General features: G+C 34.6%; 1 protein-coding gene across 3 annotated transcripts in view; it reads left to right on the forward strand.

Moving 5' to 3' along the window:
• RABGAP1L (RAB GTPase activating protein 1 like) overlaps nt 1–20363 on the forward strand; it is a 605798-nt gene that overhangs the window by 126680 nt on the left and 458755 nt on the right. For all 3 annotated transcript variants that reach the window (XM_044674101.1, XM_044674102.1, XM_044674100.1), the window contains one exon: nt 2143–2293. In XM_044674101.1, coding sequence (XP_044530036.1) covers nt 2143–2293 — 151 coding nt within the window. The remainder of the gene's footprint in view (nt 1–2142; nt 2294–20363) is intronic.

The raw sequence follows: 20363 nt of genomic DNA on the forward strand, positions 1-20363 counted from the left end.
AGTTTTTCTAGTATTATGTGATGAGAGGCCAGCTCATTTGGCCCTGATTGCAAGTGGCCATAGCACAGGACTGTCTAATACTGGGAACATGGTTCTCTGAGGTGGAAGCCCCATGTGATGTGTTGGAGATCATGAAAGATACAGTGGTTTGCATTGAAAATAGCATTCAGGTATTCTAAGTGATTGGAATGAATCCAGCTATCCAGTCAAACCAGCTCTCTCAAGCTAGGGCCTCCCAGCTTCTCCCCACCTGGAAGAGAACTCTAGATGGAATCTCCAGATACTACCCCTAAACTGGGAGTTACTCCATTAAGTTTTGGTTCTCCTGCCCTGGATTTGAGTTTTCTGATGGGTGAGTTGGCTGACTAATTCACCAAGTCCTTTGTATGTCTCTGATACAGGACCAAATCATACTCATCTCTTTCTGGTGTCCACCTAGCCATTTTGCCATCTGTCCTGCAATGACTCATGTCCCCTGTGACTCCATTAAACATCTTTGTGAATCTCTAGAACAAACTCACTCCTCTGGTCACTACTGCCTTATTTCTGTTTTTTCCCCTATTAGGATGTAAGATGCTTAATTTGAGGGCAGAGACAGTCTCTCTTTTGGGTAAATATCCCTGATCCTTAGCACAGGGTCTGGCACATAGTAGTCCTTACTACATGCCTTCTCATTAATTTCTTTCAACGAGATAATGTGGTTAAAGTCTAGAGCTAATGCTAAATTAAGATCAAAGCTTGATACTCAGGGTAGACTACCTTGCCTCAGAGAGCACAGGTCTAAGCTAGGCTGGTAGGACAGAAGAATCTGCTATGGGTCCAAGTTCAGTGTTAAAGCTAAACAGAAATACTCTTTCTCTTGTCCTAGGTGTTCAATTCAGTTCCTTTTCCCCTTAGTATTTTAGAATCCTCATCTTCCTTTGAGACTCAGGTCAAGTGTTAGCTTTCTTGAAAAGTCTTCTCTGAATCTTCTGGATTCCCTTTCCTTCCTCAAACTGTCTTATTTCTCTGTGTATATGTTGTATCCTTTATAGTCTAAATTCCCTGAAAGCAACGATGGGCTATTTTTTTTCTTTAGTCTTAGTACTTTGCACTATACTCTCCCATAGGAGGGCATGATAATGCTAAATTGAATTGAAGTGGGTGTAGAATTCAGTGGGGAAACTGGGAAATAGAACTTTAGAGCCTAAAGTAAGATAACAAATTTGTAGAGCATGTTCTGCCCCCTTTTAGGTTATAGACATATAAGGGCTAGTAGGAATACAGTGCTTAGAGTGACATGGTGCTTTTGTGTTGGTAATTCCACCAGAAAGCTAGGTTTTTTGAGGAGAGCATGTACAAGTTCTGGCATTCTACTAAGGCGAAGAATTAATGGTATAGATGACCTCTGATCATTGCCAGTTTGGTATAGATCTTGAAATGAAAATCATAGAGCTTTAAAGCTAAAGGTGAATAGTTCTTAAGGCCCAAGTTCTGGATAAAGAGTGTTCCCCACCCCCCCCCCCACTTTGTTTGTTGTATGATTTGACCTCATAGAGTTTGAGTATACTTTTTAGTGCTGATCTTAAATAATCCTTTTTTGCAAGTGAAGTTTTAGTGAGGAACTCTAGAAATTATCATAATTTGGAGCCTGCACTAGCCCTCCCCAACCCCACCCCCCCAACTCCCCAAGCTACCATATTGAATTTCTTTCAGTCTAGATTCAGGAGATTTCTTGATTGCCTGAGTGACCACTTCATTTAAGTTGTTACTCATAACTAAGAACATAGTAGTTGAGAAATAGAAGAGAAAAGAAATAAAGAATGTTTTACCTGAAAGCTGCATCATTTCAGTTCTAGAATTTAAAACAGGTTAGAACTAAATAACAAAATTAATGATGCCATAGTTTAATCTACCACATTTTTCTTATCCTCTTTCATTTTTTTTCTTGACCCTAGTTAACATGTTGTATAAATTCATAAATATATTTTCCATAGCAACTGCATGAGTTCAGAGAAAATTGTTTATAGATTTCTTGACATTGTGTGGTTGAAAGATTGACAAAGACTATGGTGACTAGTTCTATCTCTCTCTCTCTCTCTCTCTCTCTCTCTCTCTCTCTCTCTCTTGCTTTCTTTTTCTTTTTCTCCTCCTTTTTTCTAGGCACAATAACCTTGGTGTTCGGCCCAAAGGGCTATCCACTCTGGTAAAGAGTGGGGTTCCAGAAGCATTAAGGGCAGAGGTATGGCAGTTATTAGCAGGCTGCCATGACAACCAGTCTATGCTGGATAAATACCGAATTCTTATTACCAAGGTAAGAGTTACTTTTTTATTTTGTTTTCCTAGGAACATATATTAAAAGAAGCTATTTTGCATAGCCTTCACATGGCACAAACAGTCTTTTTTGTCAGTGATTGGAAATGCATGAGAAATAGTTTTTGCTTTTTCTCATGGATCTAGATGAGATGGCAAATAAACAGTAAAAAATCCAGTTACCTGCTTCTGGCCTTGGCTTTTCCTTTTTAGATTTGTGTTATTTCATAACAGATTGAGTTTTACTTATATGTTAAGTATTTTCCAACATGTTTTGGTTAACATTATGCATTTATGAGATTTATAAATATCAATTTCTCTGAGGCCTTAGATATACAAATGTAATTGAAAACTGAAAACAGCTTTCAAAATTTAATTTTCAAAAGTGTTCTTATGTTTGGGAGCCTAATAGTATGGTTACTGAAGGCAGTTATATCTAGCCTTTTTCTGTCAGGGCTTTTGTGAGGACCATGGTGAGCTCCATTGATGGCAGAGATAAATCTTGGTTTAGGTTAAATAGGGGTCCCTCTTTTAAGTTTTGCATCCCAAGTTCTACATTTGCTTAAAGCTATGAATTTTTAAATTTTAGATGCTAGCTTTAGAAGGAAAGACGTTATCTCATATAAGAGCTTGGTCCAGGAAGGGTAAAATAATTGGCTAAAAACTAGGTTGTAGTAAGAGGATTACTCAAGAATCCTGACATTTGTTTGTCTAATTGATTTACTTTCATGATGTTTGTTTTTGAATGGCAATAGTAACACTAATTGGGATTGGTAAAAGAATTAGTATTCTATTCTTATTTTTCCTTACCACTTCTGTATCCAAGCACTCCACACTTAGGAGTTGCATGATGATCATCTTAAATTTTTGCAGTGCCATCAACCAAACCTAATAGGCAAAATTAAACAATGCATTTGAAAGAGTTCCAGTACTGTGTTCTGAAGATAGCTGGAATCACAGATGTAGATGGTCTTAGAGGCCATCTTGTACCACTCCTCTTTTTATAAATAAGGAATTCCTGAAGAGGTCTAGTGATTATTGAATATTTCAAAACCAACATGGATCTGTGCCCTCATTGTTTTGAGAATTCCCTTCAATGATACAGATTGCTACCCATCTCTTCTTTCTCATTCCATGCTCCTTTTGTATATGTCCTCCACAATGTTCATTCTCAGGGATATGTCCAGTGTGGGACTATTGAGTGATCCAACATTAAGAAGATGCTAGTGGAATATTCTTAGTTTTCCTCCTGCCATCCCATGCCTTTAGAATCCCAAGATCCTAGCTCCAGAACTGATAATGACCTCAGAGGCCATCTGGACAACCCCTCTTCTCTTCATTTTCCATTGGTTACCCTGATTTCCTGCCTTGTGATCAGACTGTCTTTTCCTGTTTATTATTTCTAGGTAGACTATTGGATAAGTAAAAAAGAAGTGATTCAAAGATAAGTGTTTTTTCCATCCACAAATTGAATTAGCCCATGAGTAATTTCCAGTTGACTATACTTAGGAGACTCTTCTTATAATATGTATTAAACACCGGTAGATGCCTCTTTTTTTAGCATAATCTCTAGCCAAATCTAGAACAGCCAAATAAGGTTAGGAATATATACCTGGTGATCCCATCTTTATATAATTACTTTAATTATATCACCACCCAGGTGAGCACTAAGGAATTAGAAATTTTAATTAGTGTGAGGAGGAAGATAGAGAAATCACACAGGTCATATCTAATTGGAAAGAAGAATTTTGACAGCCTGAGTACATTGGGTGTCTGAGGAAGGAAAGGAGAAAAGGCAAGAGGTCTGAGAGGTGTTTGGATGAGGAATATTAAGGTGATAAAAAACATTTGGCCAACTTTGTAATTGTTGTTTAGTGATCTTCTATAAGATGCCAATGTCAAAGTTGAGACATTAGGATTGATAATAGATAGCAGTTAAACTCATATTTTTCTAGGGTCATACTTGTCTCCTCTGGTGTACTTCAATCCAGCTACTCCAGTTTAGCCTGCTATCTCCTAATTGAAGTCATCCTTCCTTATTGGGAGGAATAATGAAAAAGAAAAAGGAGAGAATAGAGATACTCTATGTTTTCTCCCCCTCACTGGTTATTACCAATTAAGTGTAGTACGATATTTGCAAGATTTCCAGATTTGTCCATCCTTTAGAACATATCATTTATGAATGCCAAAGGTCTCCTGTAATTACTTGTAAAGATTTTTCTTAAGAAGTATAATTTTGCATCCAACCAGACTTCTATTTACCTTAGTGATGGAGTCTAATTGTGATGGTGACATGCTAGGGTATTTAGTTTTCAAACTAAGAATTGCCTACAAAGGAAAGAAGACAAAGCAGCTATGTTTCCCCCACCCCAACCCAGCCCTCCCCCCTTTTTTTTTCAGACAGCTGTATTGAGTATGTGATGTTTTCTTTCTAAATTAAAAAAAAATAAATGTGCTCAACAGGCAGAGAAGAGAATATCAGGAAAACTGGAGCCAGATGACTGTTATTTACAACAGTAGAAGTTAAAATCTGTTGTGGAATATTGTTCTTTTAAAAATATGTATAGGCTAGAGTTTATTTTAAAAAGACAAATATAAACTAATCATGACATTTAATATTTTCAATACTTAAGACTGAATAATTAATTGTAATTTAAAGTAAATTAATCAGCAGTTATTCTGCTGCTGAGTGACAATAGAGAAATATGTGTAATTTAATTTTCATTGTTACCTGTGCAATATGATTTTTTTAAAAAACCTAGACTTTAATACAAACAATTTAGAATCCTCCTACTATGGTATTCTACCTTTCTCCAAAACTAAAATTTTTTGTTTGAGGAAGTACAATGATATTATTAAATTTTGTCTTAATCTTTCTTTTTGAGAAAAAAATAGATGTACTTACTTTTCTCTTATGAGTGAAGGAAGGGGACTTGTTCAGGCCGAAAAATTAGATTTTTGGGGTTTTAATTTTTATTCAAATTCAACACTCAAGTGGTTATCTAAATTTTAAATTTAAAACCATTTGAATGTCTGTTAATAGCCTGATTTCTACCTCTCCATAAATATAAAAGGCTAGCCATTAAAAAAATTAGATAAAAATTAAAACCCAGAAAATCTAATTCTTAACGTTTATGTTACATTACCACCTGTGGTCCTTAATTTGGAGTTAAAAATCATTCCTTTTTATTTGTGCTCAAACTTTGATCTGGCTTAGCATCAGCTACTTTATAGACTTTGTATTTCTGTGTTTTAATCATAAGTGGTACCTTCATCTTTGCTTTTGCTGTTTCTGCTGAATAAAGAACATATCCCAATGCAATCCTAACATGTGATTCCTTGATTCCAGTATCAAGGATCATAGAATTGCAGAACTAGAAAAGGAAACTTAGAAGTCATCTAGTCCCACTCCTAAAGGAAGGAAGGATTGCTTTATATAACACCTACTGTGTGCCAGGCACTGGAATAAGTGATTTACAAATATTATTTCATTTCATTCTCACAATAGCCCTGGGAGGTAGGTGCAATGATTATTTCCACTTTACAGGCAAAGATCTGAGGCAGACAGAAGTCGAGTGATTTTCCTAGAATCACATAGCTAGTACATCACCTTCACAGACTGAATCCATTCTGCTGAAGTCACCATCCAGTCTGGAATGCTTAAAATCTATCTACTGTACAAGTAATTTATATTATTTGTAAATGAAACATTTTTTCCAGTGTCATTCTTCTGAAGTTTATTAAATTAGAATGATTCTGTTACAAAGAGGCCAACTGTTTATAAAGCAATCTCTGTAATTAGCTTTAAAATACATGACTGAGAATTAAGCATTTTCTACCATATATAATGCATGCTTTCTTTCTCCCTAAATTGCTGGATTTAAATGACTATATAAGCCTGCTTTAGTGTAGTTTCTACTTTTTTTCTTTTTAAAATTTTCCTCTCCCCTCAACTATTTCTAGTAGTAGCAGCTGCTAGCTAGTGGGTATAATTTGTTTTGTGTTTTAATGTTCATTCACCCCTATTTGTTTGTTGCTTTTTTGGTGCAGATTAGTCTTACGTACTGACTCGAATGCAGCCCTAAAAATTGACTCTAAGTTATTTTTTAAAATTAAAAACATCTACTCTTGCATAGAAGAATTAATTGAAAAATAACATATTTTGAGATGAATTTTAAAAGAAATATAGAGACCTACTCTCGGTTAAATAAAAGGAACCATTTTAGTTCAAGCTGCAGGTGATGTGGCTGGACAATAGTAAATGTGAGGGGGAAAAAAGGATTTTGGTGAATTATAAACAATATGACTCAATAGTGCAGCATAAAAGCCAAAAAAGTTTACATTCCCTTGGCTAACATTAATAAAGGTATAGTGGACACATTGGTTGTTCTGTGTACTCTATGGTGATCAAACCACCTCTGGGGTTTTGCTTTCAGTTCTCATTGCTGCATGTTATAAAATATATCGACAGCATTTATGTGACACTTTTGATGTTGTGGGCACTTTACAGATATGTTATTCTCTTTCTCCTACTTCTTTCTCCCTCATCCATTCAGAAATCAAGAAAAACAAAACTCATTACAAATATGTGCTCATGTAAGGCCAGTTATTACACTAGTCGTGTATTCTTTCCCTTGAATTCTCCTATGAATTTAAAAGTAACTATTTCTTTTCTTTCCTCTGTCTTCTCTTCCATAGGATGAGAAAATATTATTTTCCTGTGGAGTTCATTTATTTCATATGGGGATGCCTATAATAAACCTTTTCACAGAGCTAACCAGCTCAAATATTTTTCTTTAAGGACGAACCTTTCCAGAGTTATCTTTTATAGCAAAAGATAGGAAGAACAGCATGACATAGTCAGCTGGGTGAGCAAAACCTGAGTTTCACTCCTGCCATTGACACGAACTGCTAGTGTGACCCTAAGCAAGCCCTTTAACCCTTCAATTCCACAGGAGACTCTCGACAGCTTTGTTAGGATGATAAATTGTAGATTTATAATGATAACGATAATGAGAGATTCACCATTACCCACCCTTAGTTCCCTAAATTGATAAACCAGAGCTCTAAACTGGAGGGGGGGGGGAAGAAACAAGACTTATATGACCTGCATATCATCTCCCAGTTATCATCTCTACATAGATGATTTCTCCTCCTTTAGATGCAGCCCTAATCTACCTCCTGAGCAGCTGTCTCCTATCAGTATCTCTCTTTCTGTATGTATGTCAAGCAGGATATCCCATCAGCTTCCCACAGAACTCCTGACTGCTTTCACAAGGCTCCCTTCTTTCCTGACTTTTATATTACTGTTTAGGTACCACCATCTTCCCAGTCACTCAGACTCCCCACAGTAAAGCCATCTTCAACACTTCACTTTCCTCGATTGCACTCACATGAAAAATCAGTCTGTCGTTAAGTCTTCTTGTTTCTTCCGTTGCACGATCTACTTTCTAGATCCTAGTCTCTCCCCTCACTCGACCCCAACCCTGCTGTATACTCTAATGCTGTCTCACCTGTGCTATTGCAGCCATCTCTTTGCTTTTCAGTCCATCTTTCAGCCACCAAAGCGAATTTCTCTAAATGTCCATCTGGCCACGTCGCTCTACTTTCTGCCCCAACTCTACACTCCTCAGTAAACTCCAGTAGCTCCCCATTACATCTAGAATCAGATATAAATTTCTTTGACATTTAAAGCTCTTCACAGTTTGGCCTTTCTACCTTTACAATCTTCTCACACTTATTTCCTTTTACATATTTGACAGTCCTCAGCTCTAGATGGAACCCCTCCCATCAATTGACACTGCCTTTTCTGAGGCCGTCTTCCCCACCTCCCCATTTCCCCAGCCCTGGAATGATCTCCTTCTCCCTTCTGCCTCCTGGATTCCCTGGCTTCTTTCAGAGCATAGCTCCTTCTTCAGAGGTCAGGTCTCAGTCCTGTCCCCCAACCCCCTCTCCCCCAACCAGTACTTTTCTTCCGAGATTTCCTTCCATGTGTTCTGTTTATATCTTGTATGTACATAGTTAATTACCTGTTTTCTCCTCCCCACTCCCCATTAGAACATGACCTTCTTGAGGACTGCATTTCTTTGTCTTATCAGTGTTTAGCACAATGCTGGTAGGCAGAGTAAGCATCCAGTAAATGTTTGATGATTGACTACCTAATCCCTGTAAACTTTCTGTCTTGGAGGTCAGATAATGCTACCACTACAAATGAATCATGAATAAGCCTTCTCTGTTCTAGAGTCTTACAGCATCTTTGCATTGTGCTGTGTTAGCCTTTTAGATTCCCTATTTTTCCCATGGTGTTGTTGTTTAAACTATTTTTTGCTAAGTGATTTCAAATGACTTCAGTATAATTATAATTCCACAATGCATTGTCTCTTTCAAAATAGTTAACCAGGAACTCTAATATCTGCCATAGAGATTGCATTAATTCTGACTTGGATCACAGAGCGTGGAGCATACTGCGCTTATATTCAAGTCTTTTCATGTAGGAAAGAAAAAAAATGTAATTGTTCTGAAATTTCTGTGCAACTTACTTTAACAAGTCTAACAGAACTATTGTGTTTTTCATAATTATTATCCATTTAGTATGGAACCAGAAATCAGAGAGCTATTTAATCAATCGATATTTATTAAATGCTTACTATGTGCCAGGCACTATGTAAAGCACTTTTTAGATACTTTAAAAACATTTCATCTAAATTAGAGTGTTCCCTTTTATCACAGAGTATCATAGATGTCAAAGGCACTAATTAAAGTATTAGGTAAGAAATAAGTCATCTTTTTAGAGCCTCAGTACTGTGGGGGATTAGGTTTTTGGTTTTTGAAGTAAGCGATAAATTAAAGTTGATAATCCCTATTCCATTGTCTATTTCTCTCTGTTTTTTCTTTTTATGTTTTATTATAGTTCCGTATATTGATTTTTTTGGTTCTGTTTTCTTCATTTCATATAGTTGTGTGCGAATATTGGCATGTTTATGTTCCTCATTTGTACTATTTTTTAATTAGCTCATGATATTCCTGTGATGTACCATAATTTGAAGCATGAAATTTATAACTTTATCCCAGTTGACTATTGTGTAGTAATTGCTTCCTAAAGCTTGACAATTTATGTAGTAATTTTACAATAGACTTATTGTAATATAGCTTATTATTACTTGGAGTCATATATGCTATGTCAGATCATGTTTTCTGAAAATGTAACTCCTATATGAAGACAAATGTAATTTCTGTTTCCTAATACTAGCATCATAAAAGAGTTCTGCTATATGCATAGAACACTTTTTCAGCCTGATTTTTTTGTTATTCACAAGAATATTGTAAATATAAAATAGCATGCTTTCAGAGACCTTGTTAAAAATACAGTTTCATATCTTCTTTCTTTTCTTCATCTTTCTCCACTTCAGTTCCTTATCCCTCATTATTTTCACTCTTCTTTCCTTCTTCACCCATTCATTCTCTCTGTCTCTGTCTCTGTCTCTGTCTCTCTTTCCCTCCCTCTCTTTCTCTCCCTCCCACCTCCCACTTCTCTCCCTTTCCCCTTCTGCTTTTCCTTTGACAAGAGGTGGAGCTGGAACCAGGAAAGGTCTTATGAAAAAGGTGACACTTGATCTGAGTCTTGCAGCAAATCAATTCTAGGAGTGAGGAGAGATTGAGGGAGGGACAACTTTCCAGGGATGGGGGACAGTGACAAGGTTCCAGCATAGGAAATGTAAAATGGTACTGTGTGCAAAGGTCCTTTTGGCTTAATTGTTTCGTGTTTGGTGGGGACTGTAAAAAGACTAGAAAGGTAAGGTAGGATCTTGTTTAGGGAGCTTTACATCCCAAATGAGAGTTTGTGTTTGATCCTGGAAGTAATAGGGAACTCTTGGAGTTTTTTGAGTAGAGTTGAGACTTGATCAGACTTGTGTTTTAGGAAATTCCCTTCTGTGCTCAGGTGAGGATAAATTGGTATGGAGAAAGACAAGAGGAAGAAACCAAGAAAGATGTTAATGAAATACTCCAGGCAATGAAGAGTGCCTGAAATCTAGTAAACCTTAGTATCCAGGAGTGCCTAAAAGCAGCATTTCTAAAAGCAAAGACATACATGAAAGAAAATGAGAAATGAAAACAAAATTCAATATGCATTGGGAGAATCCCACACAGCAGAATGTACTATCAGATGAAACAAAAACAAAAATCCATACAGGGATAAACAAGGAGATTATATTACTTTGAAAGGAACCTATATCACAAGTGAATATTAGTATTAAACTTACATGCTTCAGATGTGATGTCATCTAAATTCATAAATGAAAAAGCAACATTTACAAGAGGACAGACAATAAAAACCATAGTAGGAGAATTTGTATCCCTTAGTTTTGGAGAGAAACATAAAAAGGAGAAAGATAGAATTGAATTAATTGCTAAAAAAAGCTACAGCTAGAGAATTTTTGTCCTTTTCTGTTTGGGTTACTAACGAATATGTGCATTTCTCAGTACCAACATGGAACTATTATAAAAAATGGCAGTGTAGTAGCTGAAAGAGATATTGCAAAAAATGTATGAAAGTAGAAATAGCAAACATCCTTTATAGACCATAATGCAATACTAATAGTAATCAGTTCAGAGAATACAAACAAAAGACATAAGCCTAAATAGAAACTTAATGAACTATTATATGGGGAGGCCAAAGAAGAAATCATAGAAATAGTAAATAATTATGCAATACAAAATGATAATATCCAAACAAAATTTGTGGGATAGGATAAAGCATCCTCTTAGGAAAGAGAAATATCTCTTAAAACATATATAAGCAAAATAGAATGGGGAAGGATTAATAAAGTACATTTACATTTAAAATTTAGAAAACCAGCAAATAAGCCCCAAAATAACACAAAAGAAGAAATATTGAAAATTAGAAGAGGTAAATCTATATAAAAAGATTAAAAGTAACTAAAAGTTAGTTCTTTGAAAAAATTAATAAATTGACAAACCTTTAGACAATGTGATTAGAGAGCTGAAAATCAGAGTAACAATGACAAATGAAGTAGGCAAAATCACACTGAAACAGAAGAAAGAAGAAGAATTATCAGAACTTACTATATGGTAATAGAACTGAGAACAAAAAGGAATTGAAGAATACCTTCAAAACCGTAAAATACCCAAACTAACAAATGACCAAGATGACATCTTAAGTAATTCATTATCCAAAAAAGGAAATAGCATTCCTCTAAAGCAGTGATGGGCAAACTTTTTAAAGAGGGGGCCAAAGGAAAGGAAATGTTCATCTGTTAGTCTGTTTCTAAGGCAACTCTTTTGAAGTTTCATTGCACTGTATTCTACTCATTGTATTCGTCAGATTGGGAATAATGTCTCGAGGCTGGATAGAACATTTCAGGGGGTTGCATCTGGCCCGCAGCTGTAGTTTGCCCATCACTGCTCTAAAGGAATGAAACTACCAAAAGAAGGAGTGAAAGTTATAGGAGAGAAAAGTTATGCTGATAGAATTACAGGAGAATTCTGTCCAACTTTAAAGAAACATTAATATCAATGCTACACAAATTGAGAAAGAAGATAGTTCCAAGATTGTACTCCTGAGACTAAAAGAATGGTAATGCTCCTCAGCAAAAATATGAGAGGTTTGGAAGAAGACGAGTGTGGATAAGGAAAGATGGGTTCCATTTTAGACAGATTGAGTTTGAGGAACTTAGAGGATATGCTCTTCAAAATATCTGAAAGGCAATTGGGGATTTAGAATTGGAATTCCATAGAGAAACTAGAGCTCAATATATTGATCTGATAGTTATCTACATAGAAATGTCCATCAAAATTCTATTAGATAATGAGGTTGCCAAGTGATGGAATGAAGATAGAGAAAAGGATCCAGGATAGAGCTTTCTAAAGTCCATGTCTTTTGCCTCTGTATCCCTAGATATTAAGCACAATACTTGGAACATAATAGGCACTTAAAATGCTAATTGACTGACTGTCTTAGAATTGAACTGAAGTCTTATGGTGATATATTATTGTCATTAGCCACAGTAACTCAGTAGACTCTTCAAAGGCCATTTATTCCAAACTATTTTCTATAACATGACCAATATGTTAGTCCAAGTTTCTTCTTTAAAAACTAAAACTTTTTTTCAATTAATAAGCACTTATTTCCCTTCCCTTTGCATCCCCCCCAATTTAAAAGAAAAATTAAACTCTTATAAACTTGGTCTTTCTTGAAGGGTCTCCCTGTTGGCAACCCATTCTACTTAAAGAATGTTCTCTTCATTAATTTTTTTTCTTATGTCAAGCCTAATATTGCCCCTCTCCAAGTTCCATATATTGTTGCTGTTGTTCCCATTGGGATCCAACAGAGTAAGGTCAGGCTCTCTTCCACATGAAATTCTTTCAAACTTATGAAGGCTGCAATTATATCAGAAAAAAATTCCCCCCCATAGGTCATGGATGGTTCAGTCACTAGGCTACTATACAACTTGCCAGAATTCCTATCTTTCTCATATGGGTCTATATCAGCTAGTCAGTCAAGTAGGTAGCATTTATTGAGCACTTTCTATGTACAAGGGACTGTGCAAATTGCTGAGGTTACAAAGCAAGGCAAAGATTAATATATTGGGGAGAGCTGGTAAAGTCTTCTTACAGAAAGTGGGTTGTGGTGAGGATCAAATAGGAAAATACAGAGAAACAGCTTTGCAAACCTTGCTGTACATATCTGTGTTTCCCAACCTTTGCACCTTGTTTTTAACCATTCCCTATTTCTGGAATATACTTTTTACCCTCAAGTGTGCCATTCTCCCACTCCCCTACTCCCCCACCCTTTCTTCTTCTCCACCAGGTAAAACCCCATCTGGATCCCTTTAGGTTCTCTTCTTGGACTGATTATTGTATTCTCTTTATAACTATTTATCTCTTTTGTATTCTGCTTGTTTCTTACCTGTCCTGTACTTTCTAAGTTCTTTAAGGGAAAAGATCTTGTATTAAGCTAGAGAAGGAACTAAATTTTGTGAAATAATCAGACTACATTAAGAAATCTGCCACAGAGAGAAAGACTATCCCTTGATATAAGTATCTTTTTCTGTAGTTTGCATTCTTAAGCATGTGTGTACATGAAACCTTCATTTCATTTGCTCTTCTCAGACTATAGGTACTGTCCAAAGATGTAGTTGACTTTCTTCTTATATGATGCTTAATGACTTAAGGGAGAATGTGTTCCCCAATGTGTAATTGCCATATGTGACTAATGATCAAATATCTGGTCAAAGCATATCTTGCTTTATAAATTAGTATATAAATTTTAGGAGAATATCATATACTATATAGTGAAATTACATTACCAAAAATTGAAAGAAAAATGTATTAGGTGGCATATGAAAAAGTCCATTTTTAATATAATCAAATATAATTTGGTGGATACTTAAAAGATGCCTAGTAATGATTATATTAGATACATAATTTCAGGTGCATGTCATTTTATTATTTGCTTCACAAGTGAATTAAAAAACATACTTTAATTGAATAGACAAATGGTTGATTCAATTAAAGTGTAGTTAATTATATATATTATATATTTATATGTTATATTATATAATTTGCATCTTTTAAAAGCTAATTAATTTTAAACTATATAAAATAAATGAAACTCACCATAAGGATACTGGGTTTCACCAGGAGGCAGACATTGCTTAATTACAGTGCTCCTCTGTTCTGTGTCATCACCTTGTCTGGATGTAAGAAATGAGCTTTTTGATAGAATGGGGTTATCCCATCTGGGACTCTACTGCTGATATTTATAAAAGTCACAGTAAGACTGTTCTAGGACATTACTGATGGAGCCATGGTGCCCATGGTGTTTTCTTCAGCAGATTGCATGTTTCTCTTTCCTCCATCTTCATCCAAAACAAGGTAGAGAGTAATGGATTAGGAGGAATATTCATTATAAAATGTCTTAAACATAAGGATAGCTTTCCTTAAGAGAATCTTTTACTTATCAGAGTATTATTGGGAGAGAAATTCTTTTTGGAAAATACAGTTTACTCTAATCCTCTCACCTGAATGATAACAATATAATGCAAAAGTCTTTTCTCAAATGGCATTATCAGTGTAAAAATGTTCATATTTTTTATATTTGGCTCTTATGTCTTCCTTTTCTAGGCTTTGTTACATAGCTTTAAATTGATACTCATCTAGTTGAGAAACATGGATTTGAATAGTCATTTATTTGTACATTGTATCAGATCCATCAATTCACAGGCTAACAATTTGTTGGAAGCCAGAATTTTTAAGTCAAAACAGTCATGTAATTTTTTTGGTCTGTTTTTACTTTTATTTAGACCTTTTGGTTTTACATTTCAGTAGTTTCTGGAATGTACCATCGCTTTCTACTCAATGCACCTTCTCATACAATGAAGATTCTTTAAAAAAAGTTGATCAAAACTAGCCAATAGAGAGATGATATATTTAATAACATTTGCAACATTCCATAACCCCAGTCCTCTATTCCCTCTGACTTCAATGAAAATAAAATGGCACATTTTCTTCTGTCTTCTTCATGGCCATGTGTGTTCATTATAATCAAACAATGTTTAATTTTATCATTCTTTCAGTTTACATTATATAGTCATTGAGTACATTACCTTCTGTTCATGCTTACTCTAGTTGACTTTGATATTATGTCTTCATATTTCTTTGAATTCCACTGACTTGGTATTCTGACTTTGTTTCTAGTTCTTTGCTAGTATATAAGTGCTGCTGTGACTATTTTGATGTACATGGGGTCTTTTTTCTACCTTTGACTTCTTGGGATATATGTAGGAGTAGAATCTCTATCTCTAAAGAATCTCTATCTCTAAAGGTATTGGCATTCTAGTCACTTTTCCCCAATAGTTTCCAAGTAGCTTTTCTAAAATACTTGAACCAATTCAGAGCCCTTTTAATACTGTATCAGTGTGCCTATTTTTCTATAACCCCACCACATTGAGTTTTCCTATCATTTGTCTTCTTTGCTCATTTGTTGCATGTGAAATGAAACCGTGGAGTTAATTTAATCCACATATTTTCAGTATTTGTACAACTCTTTTAGCAGAAAGATTATCAACACTTTTGTATTTTTGAGTATTTTGTATTTTTCTTGCATAGCAAATATGTTATTCTTTAATTTGTAATATTAATAGAGTTAAAGTAACTGAAAGAAATAATGGTTTTCTGGAGTTATCTTCATTTACTTATTATGGAATTAGAGTGGGAGTGCACTTTTCAGAAGGAGGTTATTTTTTAACATAGTTCATTCAGTGGCATAACATTTTATAGCATGTTTAAGCAGGACTCTTATAATTTACTCATTAGAACTCATTAAATCTCTTTTCGGTAGGGGGGTGGGAGTTGGTTTTTTTGCAATTTCATAGATATAGAAAGTAAGGACAAGAAGTGTTCAGTGAATTTCACAAGGTTGTTCATAGTTTTTTTCCACAAGTGGGAAGTTGAAACTTGAACTCGTAGATCCCAATTTTGAATTTAGTGCCACTTATTAAGGTCATTACCAAATATTTATGAAGTATTTTGTGAATTAAGAGCTATAGATTCAAATTTTTCAGGGCTTTTTTCTTTTCATCTGAATGACTTCTCTTCTTTGTATTATGCATGAGAATATTTGTGATTTATTAGTATAATCAATTTTACACAATTATTCTTTCCACCATAAGTAACAATCTGCTGTCATGTTCTAAACAAGATTTGTCTAAAGAAAAGATATGGCAGTTTTGGCCTTCTGCTTATTTTGGACCTATAATTATATAAACACATCACTTAAAGAAATCATGATAATGCCCTGAAAGTTCATAAATTGGGAAGAAATATACTCCTTGAAATATATTTCTTTGTGTGACTATCTTTTTCAGGCATCTGAAAATTGACTTTCGATCTACTTTTGTCTGTATGTCTATGGAGGCAGTGTGAATTAGGGAAACGAGCATTGATCTTGAAGACAGAAGAAGACCATGTTTGAGTTTTAGCTGGAATACTTTCCAGTTGTTTGTCCCTGTTTACATTGTCTAATGTCTATGGACCCATGTTCCAATACCTTTAAAACAGGAATGATATAAATATTAGCATAGCTTAACACAGAGTTGTAAAGAAAATGACATACATTTTAAAGCACTACACAAATACTAATTTTCTCCTAATTCCTTTTTCTCTGTTTTTTAAAATTCTTCTTTCTCTCTCATTAATTTTCATTCTTTTTCTGTCTTTTTTAAATGGTCCATAAACAGACTTGAAATTATACTTGTTTTAATTATTAACTAGGTTTTCCATTTCTAAATTAATTTTTTAACATTTAAATTTAATTATTTGTTTGTCACATTAAAATATTCAGGTAACTTTGGTATATTTGTAGGTCAGTTGGCTCTTTGTTTCTCTCTTTTTTTTACTTTTATTTTTGCTGCTTTTTAATAAGTTTCCTTTTTGTGACTTAATGTCTAGAAAATTGGATTCAAAGTTATGAATTTGGGGTTATATTATGAAACACTCAAATTCTCTGTGTTTCTTTTCCTAATGCTTAACTGTTCTCCATTTAATGGAGTGGGTGATGCATTTGTGGGATGCATTCTATGGGAGAAATTCATTCTTCAGAGCAGAGATTTAATGGGAACAAACATACCAATTCTCCCTTTGCAAATTAATTTCTCCATTCTTTCTGCCTTCTCCTTCAGCAAATGGGCCCAAACCAATTTTGGGTCCTTTTAGACTTGGAAATTTTCCAGTCCTTCATAAAATGCACTTTCTCCCTCATGAAGGATGTTATATAAAGACCAGGTAATACTCTTATTGCTATTATGCATGGGGAAAACCCCCAACCATCTCCATTTAAAGTCTGATTTTTTTTTATTTACTCTAAACTGAGTGCTAGACTGAATAAAATTTGGTTCATTTAATCCTTTTCACTAGGTTAAGATTATAACACCTTGATCATTGAATGTATTGCTAATTTCTAAACAAACTACTAATTCCTTGTTTTTTTATTTTTTTTTTCAGTTTTAGAAATTCCTTTGTTGAAGACTTTTATTTTCTAGGCTTCAAGAGTTATTCTTTTAGACATACTTCAAATAAGCACATGATATACAGTGATTTAGAGCCAAATATTATTTTGTTCTGTAAAAAATATATATGAACATTATGTTCTAGAACATTATGTAAATAAAATATATATGCAAGAATGTTACATATATTAAGAAAATAAGAAATTAAGAGATTAAGAAAATCCCTTTTACAGTTCCATGAGGGTAATGGCTATAAATTTTATTAAGTTGTATCTCTACTTTCTTTAATTTTCAGTCTCTTCCAACAGACTGGTTCATTCTTTAGAATCTGTAAATACAACCACATCTCCTAATTCTTAAAAGAATCTCTCACTTGAACTGACTATCCCTGCTAGAAATTATCTGATATTTCTCCTCACCCCAGATAAACTGTGAGAAGTTTAAATGATTAGCTGAAGCTCACACCTATCAAATAGCTGAGACAGGATTTGAGCCTGGATCATGCCAGGAAAATGTGTCAGTGGAACAAACGCTGGGTTGGGAGTCAGATGGACCTTTGTTCTAATCTAGCTCCCACACATACGACTGTTTAATCTAATGAAGGCAGATCAGTCACTTAAACTTCTGTCGGCATTAGTTCCTCATCTGTAAATTGAGAAAATTGGATTAGCTAATCCCTGAAGTTCCTTCTATCTCCAAACCTATGATCATATGATTTCAAATGCAATGATATTTCTCTTATAGAATTGCTCCCTCCTCACATTGTTTATTTTTTTAAAATACCTTTTGGGAAACAGATAAGATGGGCTAGTTATGATAGCTATCCTGATATTATTTTTCATTTTTATCTTCCTAACTCAATTGAAATATAAAATATTAAATGAAATTCATATTTGCACCTTTATCTTTCCCTTCCCAATTAGATTGTTAGCTTCATGAGAGGATGAACTATGTCTCAAATAAATCTTATTTCTCCTCACTCTGTTCAGTGAACAAATGGATGGAGGTAAAAATCGAATTACTGCAGGGACTTAGTACTTGACTGAGACAGTAGATTCACAACAACTGACACTGGAAACAAACCCCCTTAGGTGACTGTATTCCATCTTTTCTCACTAGGATCTTTCAAAGACACACATGCAATAGATTCTGTAATTACAGTTGTAATTTTAGTCTTCTTTGTTGGATGGGTATTGCATCAGTGATTACAGATTTATTCCCTTTATGCCTTAGAAGTTATGAATTGGGATGGTCAAAATTTTTATAATATAAGTGAGGACTTCCGAATATAACTAGACTGGTCTCTGGGTGACAGATGTATTATTTCTTTGCCAAACTCCTTACATTATAGATAAAGAAACTAAAGTCCAGATAATTTGAAAAATTTGCCCAAAGTTACATAAGAGGCAAAACTAGAAAATGAACCTGGACTCATTGCTTCCGAATCCATAGTTCTTTCCATTATATCCCATCATGCTGCCCTTCTCCCTCACATCATTTACAATATCTTTGATAAATAGAAATCTATAGTGATGAGGTTCTATACAATATGAAGAAATAGTTGAGCTCTTTCACTTAGTTTTTAATAATTTCAGTCTCTGTGAATTAATAAAGATTCATTGGTATAGGAAAGAAATAGTGATTTATTTAGTATTTATAATTAAAACAAAAAATACAAGAAAGTTCCCCTCACATACTTTTTCACCCACTGTTTCTCTGATATCACTTGGCCTTTCTCCCTGGAATTAGAAGTGTTGGCATATTGAACCATGGATGTTTTTACTTCCTCTTCTTTTAAAAGACTCTTTAATTTGTATAGAAAATAAGTCAAGCTTGTTGATTGTAGTGAGAAAGCAGTACTAAGCTAATGCTGTAAAAAGAATCATCTTTCATCCTGGTGGCATGGGTTAGTCTTGCATTAAATGTTCTGGGACTAATTAATCAGGAAAGGACTCTAATGAAAAAGGAAACTGCTTACCAGATGCCTACTCAGGCTGTTTTACATAGTGAAACTGTAGAGTTGGCTACTTGTACAACTTTTGGCTACATTCTGCCTTCTTATGTACCTAGTGAAAGAGGGTGAATTGAGGATTTCAGGGTGACCCTACTTGGTAATGACCTATCTAGAAATCTTTAGGATTAAAATTTTGAATGTTTAAAAGTCTTTTCTTTAATTCTAAATACTTATAAATGTTAGTATGAATATTTAGGATTAGGAAGTATAATTGTAAAAACACTGATTTTTCATCTTTTATTTTAAGTAAAATGTAACACGTCCTCAGGTACGGCATTTTAAAACCTTAAGGCGGGGGGCAGCTGGGTAGCTCAGTGGAGTGAGAGTCAGGCCTAGAGACAGGAGGTCTTAGGTTCAAACCCGGCCTCAGCCACTTCCCAGCTGTGTGACCCTGGGCAAGTCACTTGACCCCCATTGCCCACCCTTACCAATCTTCCACCTATGAGACAATACACCGAAGTACAAGGGTTTAAAAAAAACCAAAACAAAACCTTAAGGGCCCATGATGTTGTTGGCATGGGAACTTGTTCCATATAGGTTAGTTGTAACTGCTTATCATTTATATTCTCAGAGAGTTATCTGAGGACATGAGAGGTTAAGCGTAATCTTTTCTTTGGTTACAATAATAGTATGTGTCAGAGGTGAAATGAACTTATTTCCTGTGGGTTTCCACTCTGGCACTGTTGTTGTATGGCCTCTTCGTAAACTATAGTAAGATGGTGATTAGTTCATTTTGTACTTATATTTCATGATCTTACAAAAATGAAAATCTGTATTGCTTAAAATATGTCAATTAAAAGTTAGAGACAGAAATACAATAAGTTAACCTTAAACAATACTACTATATTTCTGAAGAGAAAACTTTATCACTTTAAATTAGGGGGATTTCTTTGTTTTTTTGAAATGACCCTAACAAACATAAAGTCATATGAATCTCTCAGTGACAGGCTGGCTGTTAGCCTGTTTATTTACTTGAAGTATGCTTATACTTTAGTCATTCATTTTAATCTTCAGTTAGATTGAATTCTAGA

Source organism: Gracilinanus agilis, chromosome 4 (assembly GCF_016433145.1).
Source record: "Gracilinanus agilis isolate LMUSP501 chromosome 4, AgileGrace, whole genome shotgun sequence".
Lineage (NCBI taxonomy): Eukaryota > Metazoa > Chordata > Mammalia > Didelphimorphia > Didelphidae > Gracilinanus > Gracilinanus agilis.